The sequence below is a fragment of the Muntiacus reevesi genome, chromosome 7, assembly GCF_963930625.1.
Source record: "Muntiacus reevesi chromosome 7, mMunRee1.1, whole genome shotgun sequence".
In the NCBI taxonomy this organism is placed as follows: Eukaryota; Metazoa; Chordata; class Mammalia; order Artiodactyla; family Cervidae; genus Muntiacus; species Muntiacus reevesi.
In genome coordinates this window covers 50,574,570-50,590,386 of record NC_089255.1, presented here as the reverse complement: position 1 = coordinate 50,590,386, position 15,817 = coordinate 50,574,570, and the positions used below count along the sequence as shown (strand labels likewise).

The 15,817-nt window shown below is 44.3% G+C and overlaps 1 protein-coding gene across 1 annotated transcript in view; it reads right to left on the bottom strand.

The window, feature by feature from the left end:
- Positions 1-2,047: 2,047 nt before the first annotated feature.
- ALDH1A2 (aldehyde dehydrogenase 1 family member A2) overlaps positions 2,048-15,817 on the bottom strand; it is a 104,663-nt gene continuing 90,893 nt past the window's right edge. The window contains exons 9-13 of the mRNA XM_065940493.1: positions 13,768-13,952; positions 12,211-12,375; positions 11,360-11,517; positions 10,838-10,912; positions 2,048-3,900 (exon numbers count right to left, since the gene is read on the bottom strand). Coding sequence (XP_065796565.1) covers positions 3,828-3,900; positions 10,838-10,912; positions 11,360-11,517; positions 12,211-12,375; positions 13,768-13,952 — 656 coding nt within the window. The 3' untranslated portion in view covers positions 2,048-3,827. The remainder of the gene's footprint in view (positions 3,901-10,837; positions 10,913-11,359; positions 11,518-12,210; positions 12,376-13,767; positions 13,953-15,817) is intronic.

Below are 15,817 nucleotides of genomic sequence, written 5' to 3'. Positions count from 1 at the left end.
TCTGCTGTGTCGCTAATAGGCTATTTCTCTGTGCAAAGTTGTCATTCTGGGTTACCTAAAGGACCTGGGAAAGGTCTACGTTACCCTTCTCTAAATTGAAGTTACGTGCCTGGCAAGGAGTTACAGTGAGACAGCAGAAAAAACTACCAACTCTTGGCTCTGAGTTGCCATAAGACCACGAGCTTCACGAGGGCAGTAACCAGGCCTGGTCTGCTCTGTATCCCAGGACCTGGCATAGTAAAACACCTGAAGAGGGAGGGAAGGGGAGAGAATGGGAGGGATGAAGGGAGGTTAATTTCTTAGGATCACTGGCCTGCTGTGTCGGCTCTTCTCTCAATAGATTATCACAGGCACTCAAGATGAGTCCTAGAATAAGACTTTGCATAACATGTTTTTTTCTGGTCTCATTCTGGCTGCGTTAGTTTCTCACCTTTGTTTTTTCTTACTCCTGCTTTTAATTCATGTGATTTTGTTGTTTTCATTTTTTTCTGCTATACTTTAAGCATTCTTGTGGCGGACTAAGTATTTCTGGGAGCCTGGGGCAGGGCAGTGCCATAAAACTCACTGGCCAACCCCCCCACCCCTTGCAATCTGACTGAATTCCAGCATGTGGTAACTGCTCTTGCCAGTCCATCTCCTGCCACAAGGGCATGCCTTGGCCTCCCTCACCTCTGCTGACTCTGAAGGTTTATTGAAATTACTTTCCTACCTCAAGGTTTGTTTAAAATCCATCTCTTTCAACAACTTGTCTTCTTTTCTTGAGTGCCTTCCTATATTAACTACACATGCCAGTAGATTCACAGTTTGTTTTTTACTCTTTACATTATATTTTGTCCTTTATTATCTAAAATGTCATGAAAAAGAATATTATCCCTATAAATGCACTGAGGATGATTTGGAGGAAAAGGTACAATGGAAATCTCTGGGGTGAACAAGAAAGCTGTAATTATGTGGTGCTGATGACAAAGGACCAATGGGTGTCTCTGGGTTGGTTTCATTAATGATCCCTGTAAATGCCATCTGTCTTTGTTTTCCTTTACATCAGGATCATTAACAGATGAGGTCTGAAGGACTTTATTCTTTGAAGAACTATTAAATTATGTCTTACCTTATTCTGAATTCCTGTTATCTGTAACCTCTACTTGGCATCTAACAAAGCACTTTTACATGACTATTCTGTGTTCATCTTGTTCTCATTTTCTTCTCGACATCTCAAAGTACTGAACACGAGGTAGACTCACAGAGAGCCTACAGCCTACATTTGAGAGTTCACCCCACGCCCAGGGATGGCATTCTCCCATGCTCAATTTGTTCCTCTGAGGAACAAGACACCAGCAGTCCGAGCAAGTAATCCCAATCCAAAGCAACATGTCTCTCCCTGGGACCCACTTCCTTTGTGTCAAAGTCATTGGTTTTTGTTTTTGTTGCACTTGTCCAGGACTTGGACGGGGAAGTGGGGTTGGAGGAGGGGATGTGATGGTTTAAAGGGTGGAAACCACTCTCCTAAAGCACCACCCTGAGAACACATGGAAAGCAAACATACTCTGGCTGGTCCTGCAGTCACCATTTACAGCTTCCTTTCTACAGCTGCAAAAATATTGCATCAGGTTGTCAGTTTCTGACTTTGTTTTAGTTCAGTAAATAAAAATAAAGCTACTGATAAATGCCATTAGGAAATGTGAGCTCTCGTCCCATGGTCCACATTTGTGAGAACAAGACCTGAAGATTCCTCTACACGTTAACTCTCCTGGAGGTTACTCTGAATGAAAACTGTCATTTTCTATGTTTCTTGCAGGGTTGGACTGGTTTGCCACACAGAACTATATGTATACCTAGCTTTATTTAAATAGAGTCGGAAATAAGGGCTTCATTTACCTTATGGCAAGAATACCCTCCCAGACTGCTCAGTAACCAGAGCAGGCAACATATCTGAAAAGTCCAGCTGCTGAGCCAAAGGCCTAGATGGACTCAGTATGACACGAAGACACTGATAAACATAGCCAGAAGATCCCAAGAAGTACACAATATAAATGCTTTATTGCTAGCACAGAGGTTTCTTTTTAAGTAAATTAAAAGAAATAAATCTTCATTTTCACATTCTATATTGCAGTTCAAGGTAACTAGTTGGTTAGTGGATATGTTCACAGGGGACACAGGCTATAGGAGGAGAGCATGACATTCACACGAAAGAACTCAGAAATGTGGCATCTCTCAAGGCATCCAGCCACTGTCCTTTGTCAATAACAGCAAGTAGAGATTTTTTTAAAACATCATGAGTAGACACAAGAGTTATAAATAGACAACCAGCAATGTTAGAAAGCAGAAAACCATTAAATACAGAAGGCTATATATGTGTTGCCCTTATTTCATATACTCTAGGTTAGGTTTGGTACTTTTAAATAAGTGATCTTCATCTAGGTTAGAGATGAATTGGATTCGGCAGCTGGAAAGGAAGTTGACACTGCCCACGTCATGGAGCCTTCACTGGGAAGCAGCAGTGGGGTGCTCAGCTAGGAGAGGGGGAGAGGGGGCCGGCCTGTTTCACACCATGCCCCGCACCCTGCCAGGAGGCCAAGAGGCAAGAAAGGTATGTGGACAGGCCACGGGCATGACAAGTGGAGCTCTGGTGGGGCGTGGCAATCATGGCACACTGGAACACTACAAATGGAGAAGGAAACCTCCAGGCCTAGCCAGATCTTCCAAGGTTACCGCCGGTAGATCTAGGGCATGGGAGCCAAAAGTAACACTTGCTGCACCAGGACTAGCAGGTGGTGGGCACAGGGGACTGGGGGGGGGGGGGGCGGGGGCAGAAGAGACTGTGAATTCCAACTGCAGGGAGAATTCACTTCATATGAATTGTCTGCAGAATTGGACATGGAATTATTTCTACAAGGCACCCAGCATTACCTTCTTTCCAAATTCTCAAGTCCACTCAGATCACTTTTTGGTTGATTTGAAAGACAAGCTTTGGAAAAGATCTTATCAATCTATGAAAAATAGCCCAGGCCCTGACTTATTCCAGAATAATCAAGAAGGAATTAAATGCATACATGCACATGTACGCACAAACACACACACACACACACCTCTCACACACACCCCCAAATCATGCAGTGAGCTCTGAGGCTGTGAACTACACAGAATGGTCTCTGGAGCTCCATCTCCTGATCTTTCACTCAAGTTATTTATGGATGTAAGAAAGCCAGACTGGATCAGAAACTTCCTAAGTTCTTTCTCCTTAGTACATCTGCAGTGTACCAGCTCCTGGCATTTTCAATCTTGTCTGGCTCTAACTAAAACCATTTTATGTTTTGCTTTGAAGAAATGGATAACATGAAACGGTAATTTGGCTGCAAAACCTTGGAAAATTGTTCCTGGCCCAAACATCTGCCCCAAATGAGCTCAGCTGAGATCTCCTTGGAGGAGCAGGAGGGGAGCGTGAGCAGAGAGAGCCTAGAAGAGGGAAACGAAGACAACGGAAAGGCTACCTTTGCTCATGAGTGAGGTCCTCTGCGGCAAAGGCATCAAACAGTATGGCTCCCTTACTCAGCCCCTCACCCCAGAAAAACACACTGGATGTGCCCACAGGTGCTCCCCGGGCCTTTATCCCATTTCCAATATTTGGTATCATAAAGGTGATCCCTCACAGAGTGCCAAGAGACCACACCCACTGGCTTGCATTCATTACACCCAGCGAATGGTCTACATGTTGTCATTTGAATTGTTAAATAAGAACTGAGTATTGGGGATTCCTGAGAGCTGGGCCCCACAGGGAAAGCAGAGAGGGGAGTCGTGCAGGCTGGTCTTCACCTTCCTTCTTGGCCATCTTAAGAGTTCTTCTGGGGGATCTTTACTGTTACAGTCTTAACTTCAGAGTACTCTCGCAAACCAAATTCTCCCCTGAAAAACAGAAAAGGGCAGAATCAGGCACCTGAGGCCAAAACAGTCCAACGTGGGCTTTCCCCTTCAGGAAATGGGGTAGAAACCCCATTCCTATCACTGGACACGCGGGATGTGTCTGTGCTCTCTTGGGTCTCCTGGAGATCTAGTCCACTTCAACTGAAAGAAAGCCACAAGATTCCCAGGTAACGGTCCTTTCGGCTTGGGATTCTATATTCCTTCTCATTAGCCCTTGGGTTTAATGTGTATGCTCAGTCGCTGAGTCGTGTCTCTTTGCAACTCCCTGGACTGCAGCCAGCCAGGATCCTCTGTCAGTGGGATTTCCCAGGCAAGAATACTGGAATAGGTTGTCATTCCCTTCTCCAGAGGATCTACCTGACCCAGGGAACAAACCAAGGTCTCTTGCATCTCCTGCATTCTTTACCATTGAGCCACCTAGGAAAGTGGAAACAAATACCTAAAGGCCTCCTATGGAGGAGTACAAATCACCTATAATGCCTTAAAAATAGAATCCTAATTAAATACTGTCCACAGTTCTCCACCGAGTCAGGGGAAAGAGTCAAGAAATCAAAATAACTGACTGAAGAGGAACTGGGATGTGGTAGTAAGCTGTTCCCCAAGACTTGCCTTTGGTCACTTCCCCTCCTGGCTCACGGCACTCTCTGGGGTCTTGGTCATGGACCAAAGCGTCTGTATCACTGGTAAACACACACTGATGGCTACTACCATGGGCAGCACTGTGCTGGGGGGGTGAGAGAGAAACTACATAAGTGGTCCCAGCCTCTGAGGAGCCTGAGAGGGAGGGGTGGGTGCCAGGTCACCTCTAGGTGGCCACAGGAGACAAAGCCCCGTGACCACCGTTCTAAAGATGCTGGGGCAAGGACAAGCCTCCTTGACACCATGCTCCTTTTCTTCACCTCTTTTCTCAAGTTCCTTCTCATTTTACCTCTCTTTAAATGCCTCTTTTTCTTTTCTCTATTTCATTGTTGTATCAAGTATGTTCTCTTAATTGTTTTCTGTAACATACTTGAACTTATTCTTCTCTTCTTTTTAAAGTCACTCCTCTGTGCAGCGTCTCCTCGCGCTCTCAGGAGAGCGCCCTACTCCTCTGCGCTCAGAGCACTGTGTACCGGCCTCTACTGCGCTGTCTGCGCCGGGGGCAGGGTTGGGGGGCGTGGTGGCCGCTCTGTCTCCCCCACCAATCTGTATCTTACTGATATAGCTTTCTGGCCTCCCCCACACCTCGTGTGTGGCCCACAGCACCAGGCTCAAAGAAGGCACCTGATAACTGTGGGGACTATCTAATAACTTTCCTGGCACCACACGAGGCTCCTCATGTATTCCCAGCAGCTCCTCTGAGCACCAGGGTACCTGAGGGGTCATGCCCCCTCCCCCTAGGACATCAGAGACTGGGCCAAGTGTGCTGTCCTCTCATCTGCGTTGGCCATCTTGCTCCAGGGATGAGAAGAGGAAACTTGGGATTGCCCCACTCGTATATGGTTCCCTCGCTGGCTCCAACCAGGCTGTCTCTTTATTACCAGCCCAGCTCTGGCTCTCACTGGACTTTTTCCTGCCCTTGGGCAATTGTGCATGTGTCTCTTCATCACGGATATCATCTGCCTCCTGTTTGAAGCATGGTTACTCCGTTCGTGTTCCCATGCTTGTGCACGCACTTGGGGCAGGCCCTGAACCACTGCCCTCAGATCTCTAGCTAGGCTGTGAGAACGTAAGAAAGCCTTCAAAGGCAGGAACTTGCATTCCAGTGTGACTGTCAGATCCCAAACCTCTGGGTTCTCAAAGCAATGGAAAACCCTGCTGGACTCGGGGTGCTCCTCTCTTGGATCCCAGGCAGCCAGCTGCTGTAAGCGTTCAGACTGCTCTGAGATGGAGGACTGGGTTCATATCTCCCACAGAAGGAAATAATGCCCATGGGCCCGGGCCGCAAGCAAAGCCAGTGAGAGGTCTTAGGACAGTGAGTGAAGCAGAACATCAGGGCAAGGGGCAGCAGACAGCAGTGCCACCTTGGCTCTCTGTTAATTGGCTTATGACTCCAGTCACTCATCCCCATCTCCTGGTACCCAGCTGTCTTTCTGACATCAGTTCCTGAATGTTAGTATACATATCACTCACGAAGCTTGCTTACAGTGTAGGTTCCTGACCAATCCCCTCCTAAGATTCTGTTCCAGTAGGTCTGGGGGCAAGCCCAAGAGACCGTGAGATAGGTGGCTATTGAACCCCGACTTTGAGCAATACTGCTGTAAGGTCTCAGAAAGCCCTGACATTTCAGTTCTTCAGTTATTTTGCCATCTCCTTCTGGGGTCTTTCTCTCAAATCTACTGAAATTTTTCTTAATCCAGTTAAATTTTGTGGCACAGACAGTTCACAGTAAGGAAGCAGTTCACTGCTGCACAAAAGGCAGATGCACTCTTACTGACACACCCCAGTATCTCTACATGGTCATCTGCCCAGCAAGGTCATGGCTCAGGGCACAGGACATTGAGAAGCCTATATTCCTGCTTCTTGACCAGACTAGGTTATATTCCCAAAGATGAACCAAACTCAGTGTACATATGAGGTAAAGTAAGATGTTAAATTTTGGTGTCTCTCAATCAGCCATTTTAGGAAATCACTCAGACTCATGCATAAAACGAACAAGGATTTCTGCTTAGGGTGTCTGTTTCCCTGCCCTTTCCTTTGGCTTAAAGCAGCATTTCTCAGAGCAGGGTCCCTGGATCACCTGCACCAGAATTATTCCAGAAATATGTAAAAAATGCAATCCTGGGCCCTAGCCCAGATCTACTATATCAGAACCTCTGAGAGGGGCATCATCAGATAGGCATGTTTGGCAAGCCCCTCTCCCAGCCTGCAGGTGACTTTCCCATGCACCCGCATACTGTACCCACACACACACACACACACACACACACACACAGACTCAGGGCATCCAAATAGCGCTTCTTGTCTTCAAAGCCTGTGTCCTTAGTTTTTAAAATGCTGAGGTTCACAGCTTTCTTTCCATCCCCCAGGTTTGTGACACATATTTTATAGCTTGGGCTTTATGACCTCTTGTCTCAGGAGAGCTTAATGAGATAGGAAAAGACATGAAGACTGAAATAGAGAGAACTGGCTGAATAGGCATAACTGAGAGAAACTCAATCAAGTCTCTGACCCTAGGAATTAAAAGCCAATGCACTAGGTGAAAAACCAACTCCGAATATTCATTGGAAGAACTGGTGCTGAAGCTGAAGCTCCAATACTTTGGCCACCTGATGCGAAGAGTCGACTCACTGGAAAAGAGCCTGATGCTGGAAAAAACTGAGGTCAGGAGGAAAAGGGGGTGACAGAGGATGAGATGGTCGGATGGCATCACCAATTCAATGGACATGAGTTTGAGCAAGCTCTGGGAGATAGTGAAGGACAGGGAAACCTGGCATGCTGCAGTCCATGGGGTTGCAAAGAGTTGGAGACAACTTAACGACTGAACAACAACAATCTCCAGGTTACCTGCAGAGGGCAGCCCTCTCCACAGCTCTGTAGGGGAGTGATCAGAGGCTCAGACAGCCCTCAGAAAGTGCTACCTCCCTTCTCTGTGCCTCTTAGTAGCTGGCAAGGCAATTCTAGGAACCAAAGTTGCATGGAGCCTGCAGGCCTTGAGAGAAACAATTCTGTCCAGCTGGAAGGTGAAGCAGAGTTTCTGGGACTGTATTAAATAAGAAGGAAGAGTGAAGGACCAGGGCAGGGCAGGTTCTTCTATTTGAAGCATTTCCTACCACTCAGGGTCATTTAAGGAAGAGAAAACCTGTTTTGGGGGCAAACAGGGACAAAGACTCATATAATTTAGACAAGATGAAGTGAGTCTCATTAAAGAGCACTGTTTCATAATTATTTTTTAAGAGAAGGCCAAATCACTGTTCATGTCCATGAGAGGAGTAGAGAGAGAGGCCACTAGTCTGTGTGGTTCTGACACAGCCAAACTGTTCCCTGGACCTTCTTTCTAGGCAAGGGCAATGTTTCCGATAGAAAGTTCTGCACTGGACAATGTACCAAGCTTGAATCCTGGTAGAAGGCTTGCCCCATGATGAGCGTCCAGGTCTAGCCTGGGATGAGAAACTGCCAACCAGCGGTTACATACGACAAGTCTATTTTATGCCCATGACACACACTGTTAACGACCTGTAACAGTCTATGTGAGCAGCATTTCCAGAGCTAGTGGCGGCCCTGACATTTCAGAGGCTGGGAGGGCACAAACAGAGGGGCAGGAAATGAAACAGGTTGCATGTATCTTGAAAAGCAGGAGCAGAAAGTTAAGGCAAGTTAAGAAGAGATGAGTACATGGAGACTTTATAAAAGCTGAAGGAATATTAATAACAAGAAATACTAATAACAACAAATGGGTTCTGGCTGTAGAGCAACTGGGAGGTCCTGAAGGCCAGGAGCAGAGGTTCAAATGAGAGCAGCTTCTCACTGGTGTCACCACAGACAGAAAGCAGATTGATGATACTAGCTGAAATTTAGGAAAACTTGTGCCACATTTCTAAAGTAATACATTTATTAAGAGAAAAATGGATTGTCTACTTGGCAGTCATTTAGTTGATCAATAATGATGATAGAAGCTCACAGTTTCTGAAGGTTTGTCAGACACCCTGATGGATATTTGGCATACTTGATTCTCACATTTAATCCTCACAGCAACCCTGTGGAGGAAGTACAATAACAATTCCCATTTTATAGATGAGACTGAAGGTTAATGAGATTGAGTAATTTGTCCAAGGTGGCACAGGAATTAAGTAGTAGAGTCAGGGTACATATCTGAGCTGTGATTCTAGAAACTCTGCTCTTAGCCTCAAAGATAAATCTCAAAGCTAAACTTAATTTTCATGGTTAATGGCCCAGGAGTAGAAATTCTTAGTTACAGTATGTAAAGATGTGAATCTTCTGTGTTGGTCCTGGGCTCATTCCTCTTCTCCCTAAACACCACACATTTCTCCCATAGTGCCTTTGTTCACCCTTCCCTCACTGCCACCCTGTTTTGCCCACCAACCCTAAAAAATTATTCCTCTCTCTTCATCTACTTAAATGTTCCTCTTCCTTCAAGGTCAATTCAAATCCCTGTAAGAGATCACATCTAAAGTTGTCCTGGACTTCTCTGGCTCACACCATCTCTATCACCCCTGAATTCTTTTGATTCTGGAATTCTTTTGATTCTTTAAATGATGTGTATTTAATTTATCCAACAAAATTTGAAGTAATTCAATGAGCTGGACCTTTCCCCACAGACCAAGGATCATGATTTGCACAAAGTATATGCTGAATACTTCTTAGAAGATTAATTGTGAACTGAACATTTGTTTAAAAAAATGATATATTCAGTAATGCTGGGAAGAGTGGGCATAGAAGATATTTCCTTTTAAGAGTCACAGGATTTAGAAAACATGGATCCAGCTCTTTTCAAAATTCAAGTTTTGGGGATGAGGGGAGGTTTCAGCTCAGGAAGACTCTAGCTACCATTCCTTCTTCAAAGCCATTCTAAAAATCCATCTATATATGAAACTGCAAATACAACCCCTCTAGTTTTCCTCTGCCACAGTCCCATTTTTCACATCCTTAGCATCACAAGAAGGCAGTCCAGCTCTGATCCTGACCCAGAAGAGTCCTTATTAAACCTGATACCCACACTTCCTTGGCCAGACATCACAGAAACTAAACCACCAAAATTTTGGTTCTAAGCTCAGATCTGCTATTTACTGGCTGTGTAACTTGGGCAAGCTACTTAACCACTCCAATCCGTAGTTTCTCACCTGAACCATCTATGAGATAAACATAAATGTATCTATTCCATAGAATTACTGTGAAAAGCAAATGAGGCAAAATCAGACAATGTTAGATAAGAAGGGAGAATAAAGCTACATGCAGAGCAGGCATCTGATTAATACCTATTACTGTTACTGCAAAATTCTCGTAATGGGTCATCTTCCTGTAATCTCTACCAAAACATCCTCTCTACACCAAGAATGCTGCCCTTAAAATCTCTAGTATCTTCTCAGCTCCCACATCTGCCCTCTAAAGACCTTTCAGACTGGGTTTAAAGCAACCTCTCCACTTGCATCTTCACCAAGTCCCTTCCATCCACCCCATGTCCAAGCTCTATAGCCCCAGACTAAAAAGATCCAATAGGCACTGAGCAGGTGACAATGAGTGAACTGGGTATGTGTAAAAATAACAACAACCAATATTAAGTTCTGTGAACTGCAGAATTCACAGTTGCAACAATTCCACTATGGGAGAATGAAATAAGCAAGAAATTTAGATTTTATGGAAAGCCTCCTCTTTTTGGATGTCAGGTAAAAATTTTTAAATGTTATGAGGAAAAAAAACCAAAACATTTCTCTAGGCCAGATTTGTCCCTGAGTAGGCAGTTGGTGACCTGTTTTAAATACACCAAATTCTGTCTTATGTCTGGACTGTTCTGTACTTGCTGTGACTTCATGCACAGGAAGTGTTCTTGCTATTCCCTCTGCCTGGAATATCTTCTCCTAAAAAAATTGAAATGTTATTCCTTCTGAAACTTCATAGGCAAAATTAATTGGATTTTTTTCTTAACAAGAAATTTAACTTACTTACTTAAGTAAGTATTTACTTAAGTAAATATCTTACTTAACAAGATATTTAACCTACTTATATAACAGCACCTATTACATGAGATTATTGGTGCCTGAATTTTTCTCCATTCCCCCTTAAGGTAAATGTTGGTAAGGTAAGCGCATTGTTGTGTTTTAGTTATCCTTGTAATGTGTGCTTTGTTTATAGACATGTGTTTTCAACACAGTGTTTGTTTAATGAATGGATGAGAGTAAGAGAATTCACTGATGTGAGTACATTCAGTGCTGCTATTTGCAACTCTATTTCTCTTTGGGCACCAGCAATTTGGGACACTTACATTTCTCTACCATTTCCAGACATCTTGAATCCCCCAAAGGGGCTCTGGGCATTTAAGGCATTGTAACAATTGATCCTAAAAGAACAAAACATGTACTGTTAGCATGAGTTCTGTCTACACAGAAATAATCCCACTGGCATGACATGTCTTTTGCAAGTTCTATTTTTAAATTCCTTTTCCCACATGAAAATTTTATAATTTTTTTGTGTTTTTTTTAAATTGTTATTGGAGGATAATTGCTTTACACTGTTGTATTCGTTTCTACTGTACAACAAAGTGAATCAGCTCTATGTATACATATATTCCTCTTTCTTGAGTCTCCCTCCCACGCTTTAGATTTTCTGATTTAGCCAATAGGAAGTGTCCCTTCTCAGGGTGAAGTCTTTGGTCAGTCTCCCCCATCTTTCCAGAGTTTATGTGCTTATTTCACACAGGCTCTGAAGAATTACAAGGCCCCGCGGCCCCCCCACCCCCGCCCCACAGCATGTGTTATGGCCAGAACGAGACTGACCCTGATCTTACCAAACAGTCCCGGCTTGCATTGCAGAAGACACTGTGAGGGCCTTGTTGATGTCGTTAGTAAAGACAGCTGCTACAAGTCCGAAGTCTGAGTTGTTGGCTCTTTCAATAACTTCATCCATAGTCTTAAACCTCAAAATTTCCTGAACAGGGCCAAAGATCTGCGACAAAACAGATTGATCCAACGTGGATGCTTTGCCATCCTTTCACCTGTTCTCCAAATTTCAGGCAAGTGTATTCTGCCTTCATCATTTAAATGATGTTTAAGTTTAGCAGAACATAACTGTAAAATATCCCAAACTTTCCCAGAGTAAGATTACATAAGTCTATCCTTAGAGTTTAACACCTCCACTCCCTGGCCCTGCCTGGCATCCCTTGATTTCATTGTATGTTCTAAAGCTGTGTTCTCCACAAGCCTCCAGGCACTGCTCCAGAACTGAGAGCTACTCCTCTGGGTTGCTGGTTGATCTGCAACTGGTCCTCTCCTGTAAAAGTGTGATGATGCTTGGGTGCTTTCTCTTTCCTGGTTAACAGCCTAATGACCTACATTGGGGGGAACTTAACAGTTATCAATGTATTACTGAGACTAGTGATTGACTTTTACTTATTTATTTATTATTTATTCTGTTGGCCAATAACAACTACAATCATAAAGTGCCATCACCTGACCTCCATCTAGCTTGCTTGCCTTTTTGTCTAGCTTTTTTCTTGAAGTGGGATGTCCATAGCCATGTTTATTGCTACTGTATGATGTATATAAAGTACAAAGAACTAAACCTCTCATACTGTCTACTAGAAATGCCCTGGAAACAACCCTGGGGAAGACGTGGCTGCTCTTGAGGTCTATGAGCTACCTCCTCCTTGGCAATCCGCATGTCGTCAGTGACATTGGAAAACACTGTGGGCTCAATGAAGAATCCCTTTCGGCCCAGCCCCTTGCCTCCGCACTCAAGCTTGGCACCCTCAGCCACACCGCTCTGGATGAGCTCCAGGATCTTGTTGTACTGTTTCTTGTCAATCTGTGGAAGAAAGCACCTAATGACTCCAAGTGAAATCTCTGAAAATGGAGTAAAATACACTCAAGAAGCTCTCATTTGTGATTTTTTTTCAAAGTTTCATAACACCTAGTCATATCACATGGAACTGCTGTTAATTAACCATTTTTGACCTACAAAAAGGGAAATTTTGTATGGTTCAACCTAATACATCAAGAAATCCAATAAATGCACTGCTCTGCTATTACTGACAAATCCTAAGTACCAGTTCAAGATTTAAGCAATGTTTCTCAATGACAGAGATATTGGTCGACTGATTACTGACTTTTTACAGAAGTAAAAATTAGCCTTATAGACAAATGAATAGTGTAGCAACTTGTACTGATACTAAACAGATGAAAACAACAGAGGAGCTAACACACAGCCCCTGTACATGGTGCTACACATCAAATCCTATTGGGGTAGTGTTTTTATGGAACTACAGTTACACCGTCAGAGGAAAGGATTAAGTTTAAAGAGTGAGAGCTAGTATCCTAGTCCATAAAATAAGGTCATTCTTGCCTTCCCCCATTAGGCCCCCAGGTTACAGTTATTGCTCAATTGCTAATGTAAATAAAATAAAAACCTACACTCACTTAGGTTTGAAATGCTGTTAGAACTTTAGTCTTCTCTCAAATGGCCCCCAAGCTAAGGAGATGATGTCTCTTATCAGGAAAACCCATGCTCTCATGATCCAGATGAGATCTGGTCTACATATTCCTTTAAATATTCTCAGTTCAAAACTAGAATTCATCTGGAAATACACCTAGATGAGTGGGGAGGACCTGCAGAGCTCAGGATTGCAGTCTGCATGGGGTCTGTGGGCCTCCTCCTTCACCACAGTGTATGAGGCATTCAGAGTAAGAGAGAACCACATGGCAGAGGAAAAAGCAGACAGCTCTTGTTCCCTACACATTTACAAGCTGCAAGTGGTTTCCCCAGAGTGGGTCAGGTCGGTGGAAAAGAAACCTTGGCAGCCGGTAAAAGGATAAATGATTTCTGGGAAGGAGAGATACCTGCCCTCCTTGACTGTGGCACCTATGGGGATGTCTTGAATCCAACAGTTAAGAAGTGGCTTCTAGTTAAGATCCATCTTGCCATGCCTGGATCCTTCTCTAGAGCCAAGAGACTCCAACTTACCCCCAAAGTTGATGATACCCTTAAGGTAGTCCTAATCCCTTAGTTTTTCAGAGATAAAATTTAGAAATGAAAAGAGAAGTGTAAGACACAAGCAAGTAATGCCTCGATGGCTATATTTTCAGCCATGAAGACAACTGAGGAGGAAGAGTGAGGACGGTGCTTCGTTGGGTTCCGTTACAGTGTCCTCTTTCTGTGCTCACCAGGGATTAAGAAAGGACATGCCTATGACTTCTCTACCTGGGGTCCCTGCTCGGTGGTGGGGTCAAAGGGACTCCCCACTATGCGCCTCTTGGCCCGCTCCACACTTCTTCTCACAAATTCTTCATAGATGGACTCCTCAACAAAGATTCGAGATCCTGCAGTGCAGCACTGGCCTTGGTTGAAGAACACACCCTGGTGAGCCTGCTCCACGGCATAGTCCACTACAAGAGGAAAGAGCCATGTTCTCAACACCAATCTATGGGACTGCCTCCCTCCCCTCCCCAAAGAACCAGGCATAATGTCATGCTCACTGCAGAGCAGAACCGTGAGCAGCCCAGTGGAAAGCACTGGACTGAGAACACAGCTTTTTTCTAGTTCTAACCAGACCCTGACACTATTGGCTATGTTAAGCTTGGCAATCTACTCCTGGAATCCCTTTCTTCTTCTACAGAAAAGAGGAATCAGACCACATTATCTATAAAAAGAGTCTCAAACCTCAATAATCCAAGGGGCTGGGCAGATAATGCAATGGTAGTAAAGCAGTGTGACAGAGACTCAGAACCCTTATGCATAGACATAGCCCAGGGTTGCCAGATTCCAAGTTTTAAGAAAAACAGAAATCAATATTTTGTGTAATATTTAGAAATAAACATAGCCATGGGGCTTCTTAGGTGGTACTAGTATTAGAAAACCCACCTGCCAGTGGTGAGTTGGCATGGGTTCACTCCCTGGGTCAGGAAGATCCCCTGGAGGAGGTCATGGCAACCCACTCCAGTATTCTTGCCTGGAGAATCCCACGGACAGAGGAACCTTGTGGGCTATGGTCCACAGGGTTGCAAAGAGTCAGACACGACTGAAGCGACTTAGCACACACAGCACAAACATAGCCATACCCTGCATGTGGCCTACAGACTGCCAATGTGCGATCCCTAATCTGTAAGACCTTGCAGTTATGCTTTTAATTAGTGTTTTGGTGAATTAAACTGTGACAGCAATGATAGTCTTTGAAGACACTAAAGTTCCTCTATATTTACATGGAACTCTATAATAGCATGTGGTAACTCATTTTCATCTCTTGTATCTTATACTTGAAAACAGTATTAATAAACCTGGTGTCTGTGTGCTTAGTCATATCTGACTCTGTGACTCTATGGACTGTAGCCCGCCAGGCTTCTCTGTCCTTGGCATTTCCCAGGCAAGAATACTGGAGTGGGTTGCCATGCTCTCCTCGAGGGATCTTCCCAACCCAGAGATCGAACCTGCATTTCCTGTGGCTCCTCCACTGCAGGCAGACTCTTTACCACTGAGTCACGAGGGAAGCAGTGATTGCTAGTTGCTAAATGACTGACTCAATGAATCAATCAATGTACTGTCAGTGGAGTGCCTACATTTTAATAGGAATTTAGTTATAAAATTCTGATCCCTTTGACAACTAGTATAAAGCTGAATTCTTTGCAAATTCCAAGCTAGGGCTGAAATTCAGGCAATCTTCTTTCTGTTTTCTGACATCTCTAATAGTGAAATTGAGGGAGCAGGGCTGCCTGGCAGGATGCGAAGAAGAAAAAGGATGCTTGAAAGAAGTTTTGTAATTTTATTCCCTTGGAAGTTTTCCCAAACAGAAGGACCACTCCTATGCAGAGTGGACTAGAGAGCAGCCTATCAGGAGATATGGGGTTTCCTAGATTGTAGCTCCAAGCCTCTGTATAGTCTTACTGCCAAGGTGTGATCATCTCCAATTTAGGTCTATTCATACAGAACTGTGGAGAAGGGAATGGTAACCCACTCCAGTATTGTTGCCTGGAGAATCCCATGGACAGAGGAGGCTGGCGGGCTACAGTCCATGGGGTCCCAAAGAGTCGGACATGACTAAGGGATTAACACAACACACAACACACATACAGAAGTGACCACAGTGTGTCATCAACCTTACTGAAAGCCACGGGAGAAACAGAAAGGAGAGTGGGCAGCTAAACAGAGCAGAGGGTGTGGGTTTGGGACAATGTTGGCAGGGCTGGCGAACTAAAAAATTTTAATGATCTACAAAGCTACCAGGCATACATGAGACGTTTCAGATTTCTTGAATCTG